This window comes from Vanessa tameamea, chromosome 18 (assembly GCF_037043105.1).
Source record: "Vanessa tameamea isolate UH-Manoa-2023 chromosome 18, ilVanTame1 primary haplotype, whole genome shotgun sequence".
NCBI lineage: Eukaryota > Metazoa > Arthropoda > Insecta > Lepidoptera > Nymphalidae > Vanessa > Vanessa tameamea.
The window spans coordinates 8,133,949-8,151,911 of NC_087326.1; the positions used below are offsets into that span (position 1 = coordinate 8,133,949).

Sequence of the window (17,963 nt, forward strand, 5' to 3'; positions counted from 1 at the left end):
ATACAACACAATTACAATTCTACAATTTCATAACAGTTACGATACATTTTCGATTCTATTCCGATCGACCAAACTGCAACTGGATCCTTGTGTTAGTAGAAAAGGATTAAGTTTCGATTTGTTTACGATAAAATGAAATTCTGTTAATAGAATTGGCTTCCAAGTTTGAAAAATTGTTATAAAAATAGGTAATAAAGATTTATCAAGAGAGTGCCATTCCGTAATTCACACTGCACTATTTAGCTTTAACGTTTAACATGAAAACTTTTCCAAGGCCTTACCTCTAACACTTTTCGCACTTTTCAAGCTTTTCATACTCTTCATACTTTTCATACTTTTCATGCTCTTCATACTTTTCATACTCTTCATACTTTTAGCTTTCTTGTCGTCTTCCATCGCCTCTTCAGGTTCAGCTTCTACTACAGCCTCAGCTTTACCTTTTTTACCTTTTTTGCCTTTCTTTGTTGCTGGCGGAGCTGGCGGAGGAGGAATTATGCCTGGGACCACATCATGACATCATTGTATTTTATATATTTTGTAGGTATAAAATATTTATGTAATGACCAAACATGTTTAAGGAAAATATAATAGAATTGAAACTGTGAAAATATATATCAGAACATAAAGATTATACAAAAACAGGAGGTAATACCATATTATCTTCTTGAAATAATTTTAATTGTTTAACAAAAGCATCACTTACGCCATTCCGTAAATTCCTTGTCCTCATGAATTAACTTATCAACAATTATCTTCGATATGTAGAATGTGCGTTTATCAAGCGACAATTCGTTTGGCTTTAGAGGAGCCGTTATAAAAGTCGCAAGCTTTTGCTTTGCGTCTCCTTCGTCTAGTAGATTGTAGAAGAGTTCCTCGTCGTCTATACCTATGTACGAAAGAATGCGTTCCTTAAACCATTGAACTCTAGGATCATTCTTAAAGTCGAGTTCCAAATCCAGTCCTTCTGCAATAGATTGTCTGTCGGAATCATTCGATTTTGTTTCATCTTCCGCCATTTTATACAGGAGCTAAAGAAATTCTGTGAATATGTTTCATAATTATTACTATTTTTTGTGACTTTAATTCGTTTGAACTAATAAACAAATGTAAGATCCAAAAATATACATATATATATGTGCTGTTTAATTAAATCAAAGATTTTGCTCTAAAAAGATGTATATTAATTTAACAGGTATATAAGAAAAAATAATAATCACCAAATCGCAGTTTAACATAAATATTAAAAAAAAATTTTTTTTTTTCGATTTTTGTAGATACATTTAGCGTACTAGCTGACCGCCCGACTTTGTACGGGTGACATAAGTTTATTATTTGGTATTCAATAACAGTGCCATCTACTGTGTTCAATCCACAAACATTCCTATCCACTCAAACAGAAATAAATCGTTGAAATCGGTCTACAGGTTTAGGAGGAGTTCTGTGACATACACACAAACAGAAGAATTATATATATATATAATATAAATATATAAAAGAAAAAAATAATTGTCATTAAAATTAACATGATACTTCACAGACGAACAATGTAGTCCGATACTTAAAAAAGAAATACAAAGTTTATATACTTACCAACAATATGCTATTAAATTATTCTTAAGGGATAATTTAAATTATAAGTCCTTTATATTTATCTAGAATTCCTCAAAAACCATATATATTTGTATTACATTTGTAAGTTTTGAGTATCCAAGCATTATAAATAAAACAACAGAATATCAACATACATTTGGTTGTCATAGTAACCATAAGTAAGTTTGGTCGAATTTACGCGGTTAATTAATAATAAGAAAATACGAAATATAAAAAGTTTTTATATTAAAAAAATATATATATTCGTAAATAAGAAGAATGAAATATAATAGGTAATATTTTTGTGTAAAGGTGTTTGTATGTTTTTTTGAGTGAATGATTCATTTTTCTTTCATTCCATGTTCACACGGGTTAGCTGGAATGACGTAAAAAAGAACATTCATCCGTAGTTTCTTTCAATATGGCGTCGAATGAAGTCCTGTCTCTTGGAGTAAGTTTAATTTGTGATCATTTGATCAAGGAGTTAAAAAAAAGATTAAGAAAAATGCGTTCGAGATAAAATGGCCAAATCTGAGTGAACGTTCACTCTGTGTTCAGACTGTTCATTTTTCGTTCATTCGGAGAGGGAATGAAAGATGCCGAATGAACCGATCGTCGTTGGATCAATCCACTAATGAATTAATTCGGCACTTTTGTTTCACTTTGTGTTTAGACGTGTCACTTTGAGTGAAAGATGCAAAATGAAACACGAAAATGAACATAAAATGAACCGATTCCACCTTAAGATACTACCTCTCTGACCTGACTTTATACGAGTGAAATAAGAAATTTATTGTATGCGGTTGTTTATGATTTTTTGGTTAAAAAAAAAAGTTCTGCGATCGAGCCGCAGCATTGACCTATGTGCATAAACGCGATGTCCTGTACTGAGATTTTGCGCACTAAGTTACGGTCAATTGACCACAACTCATTTAGTCGAAAGCGAGTGACCGAAAGGAACGGACAGATGTTGAAAGCAGCAATTTATTTGTATTCTTAATATATTCGGACATTTTTTGTTTAGTGAGTCATAAAAAGGCAATATTACTTACAAATGTGCACTATGTTTACATAATTTCACAAAAGTTACACGCGCGACACACATCTTGCTAGATTTACCTAATAGGGAGCAGCAGTAGATTAACGAGCATATTTAAACAGATATATTAATAGCGGAAAAGAAAAGTATTTGTTAAAATAAATTTATTTTTTACTTTTTACTACTTACTATTTTTAAAAAAAGCCGTATTTCATTGTTCGGTATTATAAAAATTATTCTCTCAGAGAACGATAAAGTAGTTTACGAGCATAAATTTTCTAATGTAAGTATTAAATTGATTTCTGTTTTCTTCTATTTTGTTACCTCAATATGTTATGTTGAGTATATGTTGTTATAATTATTGTCTATCTACTTAATTACAACCATTACAATTATGACCATCATTGAATCAAATAATTTCACTGTAATACTCTCGGAGACAAACAGAAAGAGATATAAACTATTGTGCCACATCTGCGCAACCGTCTCGGCTTAGCCACTGATCTAACTTGACCTCCGGTTTTTGTTCCCTGTTCCGTCACTGTGAAATTATTTTAATTTTGAACAGCAGGTCTATCAGCTTATATATATGATATAAGCTCTGCTGTACATATCAACCTACCCTCTTAAAAACTTACAGAAAATTCATCGAAATTGTTCCAAAGGTTTCGGGGGAGTTCATTAAAATTCTATATATTGGCTTTTTGTAGATGCAATTTATTAATTATAACTTTATATAAGTATATCATAAATGAACAAAATGAAAGACAATTTTATTGTGACATTATTGTCCTTTTATATATAATACTAATAATATATATTTATATTCAAATTGGTGTAAAGCTTTATAAATGAAACTCAAAAAAAAAATTGTCACAATAATTGTGAATTTAATTAAATCATATAAGATGTCGGGTAACTTTTATTTCTAATGTACATATTTATAAATTAAATTATCTTAATACAAACATCGGTGTAATGTTGAAGCCTTAAATATTAAATAATTTCTAAATCTTTTAAGTTACTAATAATATAATTACAGTTAAATTACAGACTATTATATTTATTACAATATGTATTTACATGAAAGTTCAAAAAAAAAAATAATTCGTTGAATTCAATCTTAGAACGTAAATTTCTTAAGGGGACTAATTTTGGGATAACCATTACTATTGTCGATGGAATCAAATTTTTCTATATTAGCATTGAATGTTGAATCACTTTGGTAATTTTCTTTTCCTGCCAAGCTGCCCACTGACGCTTGAGGAGCAGAATATGACGATGGACCGTCGTACAAAGCAGACAAGTAGCTTGATGATCGAGGGTGACTAATGGTATAGTCTACATCACTAATAATATCTTGGCGTCGTTCGATATTTGTACTTTTTTCTGAATTAGGAAATGTATTCTGTTTAGGATTTCCAAACTTATCTATCTGAAAAACATTTAGAAAATTCTGTTTTTCTTTTTCATCTTCTAATTTATAGCTCAATGACGGAAGCAGTTGGAAGGATGGATTAATTAATTTGCTATGTTCTGCGTATTCTCTATTTTGTTGATTTAGGTCGTTTGTGTTACGATTACTGCCAATTATATTATCAAAGTCATTCAAATGGGTATAAATATAGTATGATTGGTCTTTTTTATATTTTATTAACTTGTCTTCTTCCAAGGGATGAGGTATAGTACCAACAATATTATCATGTACTTGTGTTCTTATAGCATTTGTAGGAATTCTAAAGTTACCTATAAAAGCGTTAGCAGCACTACCTTGATCAGCTACTTGTTCGTTTTCGTGAGTTTTAGGCTCGTAAGCACTTGTTGGAATGGTTTGAGATGGAATAATTTCAACATCGTTTGAATTTCTTTGATCTTGTTTTTGTTTTGTATCAATCTGCGAACTAGTCGGGAGGAAATTTGTAGACAATATATAGTTAGAAATAGAAGGGACTGGTGCATTATATATTTGCTTAGTAACCTCTGGTACTGGAAGTTGGTATAATTGTCCACTGTATATTTTGTCTGAATTAACTGAATAAATAAGATTTTGTGAAGGTGATACATTATCTTGTGGCGCTTGTTGTTTTTGTGAATTGGTAAAATAGCTTGAAAGATTTTTGTATTCTCTGTTACTGCTTGGTAAATTAGAATTAGACGTTTTTACAGAATTTGAAGATCTGTAGTGGTTAGAAGAATTAGTTCTTGTAAATTGTGAAGATGTTAATCGAGAAATGTCTTGTGATACTTGCTCTAATTGATCATTTCGTATATTTTGGAATTGCTGTGTTGGTGTTGGATACAAAATATTTCGCTGTGCTATATTGCTGTAGTCTTTAGCCGCATTAATTGAGTCTGCCAAGAATGAAAACACCAAGTCCTGTGAATCAGAAATATTTGTGATTTTACTTAATTTGCCAATAGGAATAAGATTAGCGCCGGCATTCTCAGCAAGTTTGTTCGTTAATACTAAATAATTACTATTTTCTGTATTTAATATTTCGATATTACTTGAATCGCTGCCGTTACTATTTCTGAATAAATATTTTGCAACATTTTCGGGTAAAGTAATTTTTAGAGAAACCGTTCTTTCAATTGTGTTTGGTTGTAATTGTAATTCCTTGATATATGGCAACTTAGAAAATTTATTTAAAACTCTAACCTCACTAGAAAAATCTTCTACAGGAGGTTCTAAATTTGGCGAAGGAGTAGAGATAAGTTTTGAACTTTGTGGCAACGGTGATGGAGGCTGCAAAATTAATTGTTCATCACTTTGCCGGCTAGATTCGTAAGGTAAATATTTTTCAACGGAATAATCAACTGTTTGGGTCTTTTGGTCAAAATTAGTAAGTTGTTCCGGGGAAACGGTTTGAAGTACATTATTTGTTTCTTTAACAATATCATTTACGGATATATCTAATTTTTCCTTTGTTATAATATCCGAAAACGACAAATTATTGTTGTTAGTATTGATAAGGGACTGTTTAGTTAAGGAAAATTTGGGTCCATTTTTATTCATAGGTAATTTGAAAAATGGTGACGGAGAACTTCCTGCTGCTACTAATTGATTATTAGCAATATTTGGTAATAAATATTGCCGTGATGAAAATTTAGAATTAACGCCTGGTGGAAGGTAAGTAAATTGCAAGGGATTGAAAGTTGTAGGGGCCACGTAAATAAGTGATTCTTTTGTTGGTAAAGGTGTTGTTGGTACCGAAGGTGGCGTAGTTGATGTTATTAAATCTGGAGTTTCTTTTGTTGTTGAATAAATTTCATTACTTTCAATATTTGGAGGATTGTATTTGTAAGAACCATCATTATCTTTAATTTCCAATTTAGCATTTGGTAGATCTTCAAAGTTATTTTGTAGTCTATTATAAGTGTACGAAGTATCCGTTAATTTTGCTGTCTTCGAACTATCATCTGTTAATTTAGCTGCCTTGGAAGGTCTTACAATCCATGTTTTAAAAGTAATTCGAGACTTAGGAGTACCATCTTTTGAATCTTTAATTATTTTACGGAATGCTAGAGTTTTAGTTATTAAAGTAGGGGGTGAATCTTTACTTACCAAATTTTGTTTTGCTTCTGGTTCTATTTGGCCAACAGTATCTTTTGAATATAGTGCTTGTATGGGCTCGTGAGTATATAATTGTTTTCCTTTATTGATGTTTTGATTTAAGCGTTGTTTTGAATATTCTAATCCAAATAGTGCTGCTTTGTTTTTGTTAATATGACTGTTATTATATGTTTTTATTTGTGCTTTAGTATAACTGGGAATTTGTGATCGAATCGGTTGTATGTTATTATTATAATACACCATATCATGACCTCTTGTTTGCGAAGTTTGTCCACTATGAGCGTTGGACGTTAAGCTTTGCAACTGTGAATATGGACTACTTTGTAATTGGTTTTGGAATATATAGTTTGGAATGTATTGTGTAGTAGGAGTTGAAGCTGCGACAGTAATATCAGTTGTGAAGTGATCTTGGTATGATTTTTGTACTTGTTTCTTTTTTGCATAAATGTCATTAGTATTTCTTTCCAAATTTCTAAGAAGTGCTTCATTATACAACTGACCAAGCGGTGGTTTATATACTTGCATAAATATAAGGTTGTTTTTAACATTTGATCTATCATAAGGATTTCTAATCGGATGTGTTATCATTTTTTTAATATCAGTCATAAATTGTGGACCTAGTTTTAAATTTCTAAATTTTTCATTTCTGTTATTGATGATTTCTCTTGTTTTTTGACAGTTAACATTCATCCACCAATCGCATACAAATACTTCTTGGTTGAATAATGTTCCATTTGGACACAAAAAGGACTGAAATCCATATGTAGAACCTAAAGTGCATACTCTGAAAACCTGGCAATTCGTTTCTATATCTGCGTAATATCCTGAAAAATAATAGAATGTATCAGAACAGGATTTTCATGTTAAATTAAAACCATTTAGAACTTTTCCATGTAAATTCCAAAAAGAGCTTTTTTAGTAATTTAAAGATGCATACTATGATTTAATACAGTTATAATAAGATCATTGCACAGTACAACCTTCGTGATATATTCGTAGGTTAAACATTAATTAGGGTTTAGATTTGTGATTGAGCTAACCAGTTGTCTCTTGATCATAATTGATTCAACTTTGTCGTAATGTCAGATCAAATAATAAAATGTATAATCGTGGTCAAGACTAAAATACTATATTAAAAAAAAAAAACTAACCTGGATCCTTTCTAGAACAAGTAAATGTTGTGCGTGGTATGGAATTTAAAGTTGGATAGTCGTTCCCCGGTTCACCTGGAACGGCCAGTCTAATGTCCCAGCCATGTCCGTTATCAAATGGCCGTTTGCTCCTTTCACCTTGAGCATTAGTCCAGGGTATTGTGGAAAACGCTGTAATTCACAGAAAAGCGTAATTCATATATAAAAATGTAAGTTAAAAAAAAAAAACTTAAATTATTTACGAAGATTAATTAAGATTAATTAATAGTTATCTGTGTTTTTATAAATACAATAATTAAATGTAAACAAAAAATAAAACAAATTGGATCCATGAGTCGTAATATTTAACGACTTAAAAACGATATTAAAAAAAAGTACATAAAGTACAAACACAACTAAAATATGTTAAAAGAAATTGTACCTAGTAATGTATCACGTAAGAATTAAAATTATGTTTTCATTCTACAAATCTTAATCTTAATTAAAATAATTTCGTCTCTTCGATACGTATTCGATTCGCTTTCTACAACTCTTAAATATAATTTGTACTTAAAAACTGCTTCCACAATATAATGTCGCAAACCGAGACCTGTTTGTGTAGATATTTCTCATAGTTTTTACAACTGATAAATATGACGGAACAAAAAACGTGTCAATGAGGTTAGGATACAATTGACAAGTCAGCTACCTGTTTTGATGAATTATAACCCTATTGTATATCGGTTTATTGTCTATTTTGTAAGTGGTGCAAAGTAAAAACCGGCGCTTCTTCAATGATAAAGATTACCAAGATAAAGGAAGTAATGTTACGGAAACACGTACATCCTCGTAATTTATTTAAAAAGAATAATATTATCATTTTATATACATGAAGCACAGATTATAAAACAAAAGGCAAATATAGAGTGCGCGGAAAATTATAGAGAAACGACAGAAGCGAATATAAAATAAAAAGCTAATGCAAATTCCCTGTAGTACTTATTATGAATTACTAAACACATTAACAGTTAACAATTTTTAATATGTTAATAATAAATAATAGTTTCGTACACCAATTTTTTTTTGTGTGACTTCGAACAATTTCAATAAGATATGTTTCATAAACTGCCATGACATTATTTATCTCTACAAAGTATAAAATTTATAAAATAATTCGACCTCGTCGTCTGTACGCATCGATCAGATCTTTTAAACTAAGCATCGGATTTGAATGCGGTTTTCATCTATAAATAAATTGAAAGTTAAGATTAAGGTTCATATAATATGTATCTCATACATACATATTATAGCAGAGAAAAGCCGAGAATTTCAAATCTACTGGCCGGAATAGAACTAAGATTTTTTTTCATGTAGGTATGGTCTTCAAGCTTGAAGTTTTTTATAAACCCTCATTGTACCAGTTAGAAACCTGAATGGTGGCTATGTTATTACATACTACACATACATATTACATTTCTGTTGTATATTAGAATAATCTAACTTATCATATATCTAAAAAAAATTTATTTGAATTGTTCAAAATTATGTTTCAATCAAATTTAACTGTACGGTTGTAACAGGGACACGAATAAGAAATAAATCGCGAAACACTTTCCGACAAACACTTGGTATAACATGTGCGACGCGCGAAAGATTTTCTAAATTCAATCTTTCGCGAAAATCAAACGAGTTAAACAAACTTTTCGCTCGAGGGTTACGTGAATACATTTTGTTATATCCAAAGAGTTTTTACTGTAACACTTTTCAAACTGCATAAGGTTTATGAATTCATAAGTGTTTATCGTCAACATAAACCGCTAAAGATTTATTTAAAAATAATCCGAATTCTATTTATTATCTATACTAATATTATAAATGCGAAAGGTATGATGGTATGAAGCAAGTTTAAACTCTAAGGACATAAGTAACTTTTTCATGTCTAACATCTGACGAGCGATCCCTGAAAAGCGAGCAAAGCCCCATACGAAAACTAGCTGTAAATATTTTTTAAATAAATATTTAAAAAAATATTTATTTAATTTAAAATTAAGTTTTCCATGTAGAGAACAATAAAGCTAAAATTAAATTAAATTAATTATTATGTCATCGATTCAACATTCAGATATACCAGAATTTGGTATTAGGTATAATATTGGTAATTTTAGGTATACATTTCTTTAGTATCAGCATTATATGAAGAGTAAAATCAATTCTATGTTTCAACGAACTTCACTGTGTATTGAAGTAAACGCAAACTCTTTGTTGACTTTGATGGATAACTTCAATGTTTGGTTTTCCCAATACGAATATTGAATAATCCGTAGGCTTATATATACGGCGGTACAGTGATTGGCTTACTCTATGCGGGTAATTTGATCAAACAAAATGATTGGGGTATATATTGAACGGTCGTGTTTAACAATCCCAATGTAACCGGACATATTTTTATACATCGATGTCTGTATTTTTTTTTCTTTTTTAACAATGTTGTCAACTGTTTGGCAAAGGTCACCCCTCCTTTTTAGAAAAAGATTTATAGGTTTTTCCACCATGCTACACTAATTCAGGTTTTTTTTTTATTTACTTTACAATATCCACGGGCTCACTGTTGCCCGTGCCTTTTTTTACATTTTATTTTTATAAATTGTGGCGTTATTTTATATTTTTACTGAACATCAGCAGATCTTCGCTGGACTTCGAGCTTGTCGTCTTCTTGGAAGACGTGGCCCACACAGACATTTTTTTTTTTTTTTCAGTTTAAAATAATATATAAATAGTCCATAATAAATAATATATGATAATATATAATATATAAATACTGTATATGGTGATTTTTGTTTTTTAATCCTAATTACTGCAATCCAGCGGGCCCTGCTCCGTGCTCGATCAGAGAGAGCACAGCCTCGGCGACTCTGATGTCGCGTTTATGTATAAATGTTTTAAGGCTGTGCTCTAGGATGGTCTTTTCTGAAACACCCGCCGCTCGGCCGATGAATCTGCCGATAGCGTCGCTACCGCGTGTGGTAGTTGCATTGGCTTCATAGGTAGACGGGAAAATGCGCCTCTTGATTCAAAGTGGTCACCACCGCCCATAGACATTGGCGCTGTAAGAGTTATTAACTACTTAAATGACCAAAGCGTTATCAACCTTGTTAACTAAGATGTTATCCGCCAGTACTTTATACTGGTTCTTTCACTTTTCAAACCGGAACAAAATTATATCAATTATTGTTGCTGTTTGGCGATATAAGATATACGATGAGTGTGTGGTACCTACCTCAACGGTCTTGCACGAAATCCTACAAAGTTAATCCCTTATTTAAAAGTAGCTTTTATATGAAATAAAGTAAAATATGATCTTTAAATGTTTACATATAGTCTCGCAGTCGTCGGTTGGTTCGTGGTTGCAAACATTTTATAAGTAATATTAGGGATGCCCCAAGAGATGACCCCAGAGTAAAGGCAATTTTTGTTTTATTAAGAAACTTTGAGCCAAAGTGAAATAATAAATAGTTTAACACAATAATTTCATCGCCTTACACAGCTCCGAGCTCTTAGAAGTTACGAGTTGTTACGTAATGAGTTTATAAATAAAAACAATGAAACAAAAACTGACTTTGGGTTATTGTATGATAAAATTAAAAATCATTAACATTTTATTGGTATATCATCTTAGATACATATATATGTTGCGTAATATCTCAACTTTTATACAAGTTGAGTTATGACCAAAACGACTGATGAGTTAAAATTACAAAATATTCGCTTTAGTATCACAAATCTCAAAGAAATCATATAATCAACTCAGCTTTGTAGAGTAAGGGTGTACATAAAACATTTATATTGAAAGACAATCAAACAATGAACAATTCTTGATTTCTATGGACATGTTGAAACATGTGCATTTGATGTGCTGAAGCACAATCGGATGAATGGCTTAGAAACGCATATAAAACAAACACGCAAACATTTGTTTGTTTTTAGGGTTCCGTACTTATAAAGGAAAAAAACCCTTATAAGATCACTGCGTTATCTGTCTGTCTCACTGTCCGTCAATATCCTTTTTCTCAGGATGGTGTAGCAGTATAAAATTAAAATTATTACTAAATACTGAGGTATGCGGTCGCTTAGGGCTTTTATAAAAACAAACCTCTAAGGTTCCGCAATCAAAAGACATGGCCGTTTATGTCGCATTTCCCATACATTCGCAAACGGAATCAAAACCTATATGGTACTTCCCGTTGACCTAGAATCATGAAATTTGGCAAGAAGCTTAGATATCTTGGAACCCTCAGTGCGTGAGTCCAAATCGGACTTGCCCAGTTTTTCTTTGTATAGTAGGATTTATGATTGGGCTACAAATATAATTCTTATAACAAGTTCAAAATAGACTGAAAAATCCAAATTAATATGTCGTGCCGAAACGAATGTCGTCGGTCTAACCGCTTTTGGACACTACGGCCTTTCTCAAGGAGTCTTCCATACCAACTATGCATGACCTATTATAGGGTACCAGTGTGTAAGCAGATGTACTCTCTATTCCTTGACTGCGATAATCCGTTGGGATGGAAAATTCGATACGAAAGGGAAGAGTTCAGGCGTAGTACTAACAGCTTTACGTGCATTTCTAGGCACGGAAGTGTACACACCTCCAACCTCGTAACTCGGTCTTCGGGTTCTATATCAAGCCATTTCAGCAACGAGTCAATCAAAATAATTTAATTAATATAATATAGAAACATTGCCTCCACAGGGTGATTGACACATTTTTCGTCCAGAGGATCGGAATTGCAATTCAAAGGGGAAATGCTGCTAGCATTATTGCCACCATTCCACGCAGTCTCGATTTGTACAGTAACTATTTTTAATGTTTGTGTATAATTAATGAAAATTAATAATTTATAATTAATAAAAAAAAATCTAGAAACGAAATAAACAAAAACGAAACAACAAACGAAAACCGCGTCTATACAGATATTTTTTGATTTGCATTTATATGCAATAAATCTCATATAATCAATATAACAGCAAATATATGACCATTTGGAACATCTGTTTAATATGTATGACGGTAACATGAAAAGAATGTCAATGTGCCTATTATAGAGGAATCGTTATGTCACTAGAGAACACCAAGAGTCCTTAGGAAAGAACTAGATTAGTAGAGTTGAAAGTGGGTTAATCTTAAACGGATACATTTTTGGTTTTAAAAGAGTCGGCCTTTAGATGCTTAAGATTCCGAGGAAATTACTCACTGAAACTTTATAATAATATAATCGATATTATTAGTTTTGTTTTGTTCCTAAGTCATCTTGATCTTAGTCTAGTTGTCTGAAGGCCATAAAAATGCTTTGTAATTACAATTTTAACTCTATATGTAACATAAAGATTTTTTTATGTAATTATTATTTTGTATTTATCTATAAGTGGTAATTGTAATATCGATTTTAAAATAATTTTAAACGTTTAGTTAACTCTTTTAGATTTAAAAGCATAAGGACGTAAGTATGTTTGTTTGTTAAATTGTTTCAAAAATAGAACAGAACGATAAGAGTCATATTTTTTTTTTAATTATAATATCACTCACTAATACAACCAATTGCATATTTGAGTTTTGGATAGCATTTAACAGCCTAAAAATAACTATATATTTACATAGTTAATTGGATTTTAAAAATCCTTGTCAAACTTTATACGATCGTGACAAAATGACAGTTCATTAATGAATGCATGGGCGTAGATTATAATACCAAATTAGCTATGTCCGGCGAAAGCGTGATATCGAAAGTTTACAATGAAGTTACATCATGGGTGAGCTAATTTAGGTATGTAAATGTTGACAAGAGGACCTGACTTTAGGTGTTTAGTTTAGTATTGTTTCAAACTGATTATATTTATTAGTATTTTATAACCCTTATTGTATTTGCAGACATTTTCAACTTCATCATCATCATTCATATTATTTACTAATATTTGTTGACGTTCAGCCAGACTATATTTTTTTTTAGCATTAACAGCCTGTAAATTTCCCACTGCTGGGCTAAAGGCCTCCTCTCCCTTTGAGGAGAAGGTTTGGAGCATATTCCACCACGCTGCTCCAATGTGGGTTGGTGGAATACACATGTGGCAGAATTTCGTTGAAATTTGAGACATCCAGGTTTCCTCACGATGTTTTCCTTCACCGCCGAGCACGAGATGAATTATAAACACAAATTAAGCACATGAAAATTCAGTGGTGCCTGCCTGGGTTTGAACCAGAAATCATCGGTTAAGATGCACGCGTTCAAACCACTGGGCCATCACGGCCAGACTATATAATTGTTTTTCACTTTGTAGTAAAATGTTGGAAAACGAGTAATTACTGAGTTTCATGCCGGTTCTTCTCGGCAGAATCTACATTCCGAACTGGTGGTAGCTATACGTTTAATACAGTTGTGTAAAGTTATGATTTTAAAATGCTTTTAAAAACCTATTTAAAAAAATTGTTGTTGTTTTTTTTTGTTTGTATACACAGATATACAAAAACATGAAATGCACAACAAAATGATTATAAATCTCTCAATTACTAATAACTTCTAGACAATCTTTGGGTAAGAATATTTCAAAACTAATTCAATAATATAATTTCATATATTTGATTAAAAAATAGTACTCACTACGAAGCCTTTTTTAATTCTTATCGGTAGTAGATACATCCCGAACCGGTAAAATCTTGTAAAATGACGACTCAAAAGTACTTTCAAAAGATTATTTCAATCAAATATATTTAGATTTTACTTAAATACTTTTACTATATAAAGTGTGGAGACAACGTTTTTTTCTGTTATGCAGCTGTACGATCTGCCTGGTCGTCTTGTTGACCACGTCTAACGAGATTTATTGTATACTTCAAGAAAGATACTGCTATTCACGACTATCATTATTATTTTCTCTTTTCGATACTCTGGACTATATATGATAAGTAAGCATTCTTGATGTTTTGTAATTTAAAAAATCTTTTTTGAACTTAATTTTATGTAAAAATATGGCCTAACCAGCTACTTGTCTTTGCTGTAGAGTACCCATATGGTAATTAATAAAAAACTTTCCACGAGCATAATCCTAGTAATTCTTAAGATGGATATAAATAATTGTTTATGGCATAATAGTATAAATTAACATATTTCACTGTACGTACTGGTAATAACACTGCAATAACCGTTCTCTCAGAGCCTCATGTCGCGGCTCATCGACGCCTACAAAGTTTGATATTCATTCCACACCCTATTATAAGGGCGCCGATACTCTACTCGATCTTATAATTACGTAGGTTTGTGAACTCGGCTTTATTCAAGTGAACGTTAGAAATCCTAATTTAGCCTCCATATCTTCCGTATACAATTTTCTTAATTAATGGGGCATGTTGTGCTTTGTAAAACAACATAATGATGAGAGGTTGGAGTCATTATTCTCTGCTTTTCATACAAGATACTTCAGTTTAATTTTAAGTATTACTATTGCATGTGCTCGTTTGAAGAGTAACTTTTGATTTTATTGCCGGTTGTTGATGAACGTTTTGAATAATCGGTGAGCATTATTAATGTAATCTCGCAAAATTACGATTTTAAAATGTTTGAAAGCTTACATGAATAAAGTATATTTGTTTTATTCTGACATATGTTAGGGTAATATTTTCAAAAAACAATTCGTTCTAACGTACGGTATAGTTGCCTACTAGGCGTAATTAAAATGCGTCCTTATAAAAAAAAATCGCTAGTTTTGAAGTCGCATGTATGTGAAATATAGAAACGATTTTGACTTCAAACTCATTAATCATAGGATTCCGATTTTAGATGAAGCCGTGAGTTTATACAAAAGTCCGTATTCACTTTTAATGTATTGAAAATATGTATATTATTTGTCTCGTATTACCAGTGAAGAAAAATTCTCGAAATTTTCTCGAATTCTCTTTACTGATTCGAACCTATGTCAAATGAAATTGTGACACATTTTTGCAATCGTATTATAACATGTATCAATCAACCCGTGCTGGAGTGGTGTAATGACTTTCAACCTTTCTTCTCAAGATATCTACTAATAGATTATTTATGAACTTGTTATTTTGTCATTATTCTGAATGTAATGCCATTTAAACCAGTTATATATTTTTACCTATTATATATACATAATAGGTAAAAATACTACTGTACCTAGTATCAAATACAACACAAATTCCATTTTTAAAATGTAGTTATATATTATTGGAAATTTATTTTGCATGGTTTTAATATTAAAAAAAACAAGTAACAGTAAGCATTTGGACATTAATTCAAGTGAACAAAAGATCGATCTCAATGTTAATAATTAATAATATATTACGATTAGATAATACTGAATATTAATTATTAATTAATTGAAATAAAGTTCTTCTTCAAATTGAAATAATCAATGTATATTAATGAAAAGTATAAAAATATCAATGTGTTCATGTTTATACTAATAGAAATAATTACTTTAAGTTTTCATAATTAGATGACATTAGTAGGTTTTTAAATCGTGCTATAATTGTCTTCGATTTGTTACTATAAGTAAATCATTATTCAAAATAAAAGTCGAGTTTCCTGGATTAATAGTTCGTTTTATTCACCGTCTAACACAATGTCTTTCTAAATTAAGATGATTGCTACAATGTCACATCCGGCTGGAAGAGTTATAATTTTTATATCATGAAATATTCAGTAGATTTATCACTGATAACAGGTGATTTTTTTTGTAAAATAAACTTAAAATACACACCTTTGTAATTTACAATTAATTTATAGTAAAATTATTGCATATTACAATTTTTAATATTATTACATGCTAACCTACCCTTTACGTAGAATGCAAGTCGTTAAGTGCATCAAATAAGGCTTTTAAGTTATCTTCAAGGCTTATAAGTTACAGGGATATCTAATTAAAGCTACCTTAATGGGTAAATTCATGGAACAGTTTTATGTATTGGTAACGTTAACATCACAGTTAAAGTTTTCAAAATTTATTCAGTGAGTAACTTTGTTTGCAACTTAAGTGTCACAATATGTTGATTGAAAATTGTCAAAACTTTAGATCACAGATAAAATAATTTATTTAGGCTAATATATGGTTCAAAATTAAAAAAAAAAAAGAATTTTATTTAAATGAAAATTGTAATACAACAAAAAACAAAGGTCTTAAATATGTCCGTACTCACCGAAAATCAATAAACACCACATTTCGTCACCAGACGTCACAGCCACTTAAAGAAAACCTTTTACTTTCTCTATTTTTCTTTACGCCAATGATTGATGAGTGACTTGATACATTTCGAGTTCGCGGCGTGTGCGTAAATGAGGAATTCCACAAACGTGAGCTAGTATAAGGTCGACTTCCCTCCCACGTATTTATCTAACTAGTCACTATTAGGCATAGTTTGTTGACATGGCTGTATTTATATTTATATTTTCAACAGTATAATAATATATATTTTTTCAATTATAAGTTACGAATAATCAATATAATTTTTTGTACTAAATGTTGACATTTAAACAAGCAGCAATGGAACATTTACTTGCTGTTACTAATTTATTTTACTTTAAAACTATTATTCGACGAATCGATCTCACGACCCACAATCCATAAACTACTAATGTAATTACAGAAATTATAATTTAGCTTGTACATTATAAATGAAACCCTATATCTGTTCATTTATTATTCGCCCTTTTATGAGTCTGAGAGACATAGAGAGACAAAGATACAAATATTTATGCTACATTTTCGGTTTTTTTTTGTATAATATTTGATTATTTTTATTAAATATTTTATTTGCAATGCAACCGATGACATAATAAAATTCAGAATGTTCTATGCTCAAGGAGGTTTTATAACAATTATTCTCTCAATTAACAAAATAGAGTCACTACATAGTATAAAACAAAGTCGCTTCCCACCGTCTGTAGGCTTAGGTCTTTTAAACTACGTGACAGATTTTAATGCGGTTTTTATAATCACACAAAATGATTCAAGAGGAAGGTTTATGTGTATAATACATGCATATTATGTTAGAAAAACTGAGAATATCAACTTTTCTAGTCGGAAAAAAACAAGTATATTTCTTTTTTGTTAGTTCTTCAATCTATAAATTGAATATAGAACCTTATTGTACCCGTGTGAAACCGGAAAGGGTAGCTAGATAAATAAATAGTATCGGTTCCGAATGTAGGTTCTACTCGAAATAACCTGCAATAAATAAAAAAAAAACGATTATCTACTGTTTTATCCATCAGATAATACATCACTCAGAATCAATTATTTTATATACAATTAAACCTCCTTTGTTTTGCTTGTAAAATTATTGAATATTCATTCACGCTTACATAATATCATCTACATAAATAATCTTGTATGATTATATATTACTTCTTTACATAAATAAGCTAGCATAAGTTTAAAGTAAAATGTAAAAAAGGTATTTAAGTGTTAACGCCACCGCAGTAAAAAAAAACTGTGAATGCGCCAACATAGCTTAGGTTATGTTAGGTTTTATTTATTTATATAAAAAATGAATCCTAACCGATAGTAGTGCTTTCGCATCTGCGAATACCGTACCGTACCGTAAAAAGTGATATTT

General features: G+C 30.8%; 2 protein-coding genes across 2 annotated transcripts in view; both read right to left on the reverse strand.

Annotated features, from left to right (window-relative positions):
• LOC113398821 (dynein axonemal heavy chain 10) overlaps nucleotides 1–1,016 on the reverse strand; it is a 56,912-nt gene extending 55,896 nt beyond the window's left edge. The window contains exons 1-2 of the mRNA XM_026637759.2: nucleotides 704–1,016; nucleotides 327–497 (exon numbers count right to left, since the gene is read on the reverse strand). Coding sequence (XP_026493544.2) covers nucleotides 327–497; nucleotides 704–1,016 — 484 coding nt within the window. The remainder of the gene's footprint in view (nucleotides 1–326; nucleotides 498–703) is intronic.
• A 2,697-nt stretch (nucleotides 1,017–3,713) lies between these two features.
• Nucleotides 3,714–16,696, reverse strand: LOC113398277 (uncharacterized). The gene is made up of 4 exons (XM_064217802.1): nucleotides 16,545–16,696; nucleotides 7,355–7,525; nucleotides 6,195–7,027; nucleotides 3,714–5,006 (listed from the first exon to the last, which is right to left on the reverse strand). Exons 1-4 carry the CDS (start codon nucleotides 16,564–16,566, stop codon nucleotides 3,753–3,755), a joined length of 2,280 nt encoding a protein of 759 aa, XP_064073872.1. The 5' UTR covers nucleotides 16,567–16,696; the 3' UTR covers nucleotides 3,714–3,752.
• Nucleotides 16,697–17,963: the final 1,267 nt, after the last annotated feature.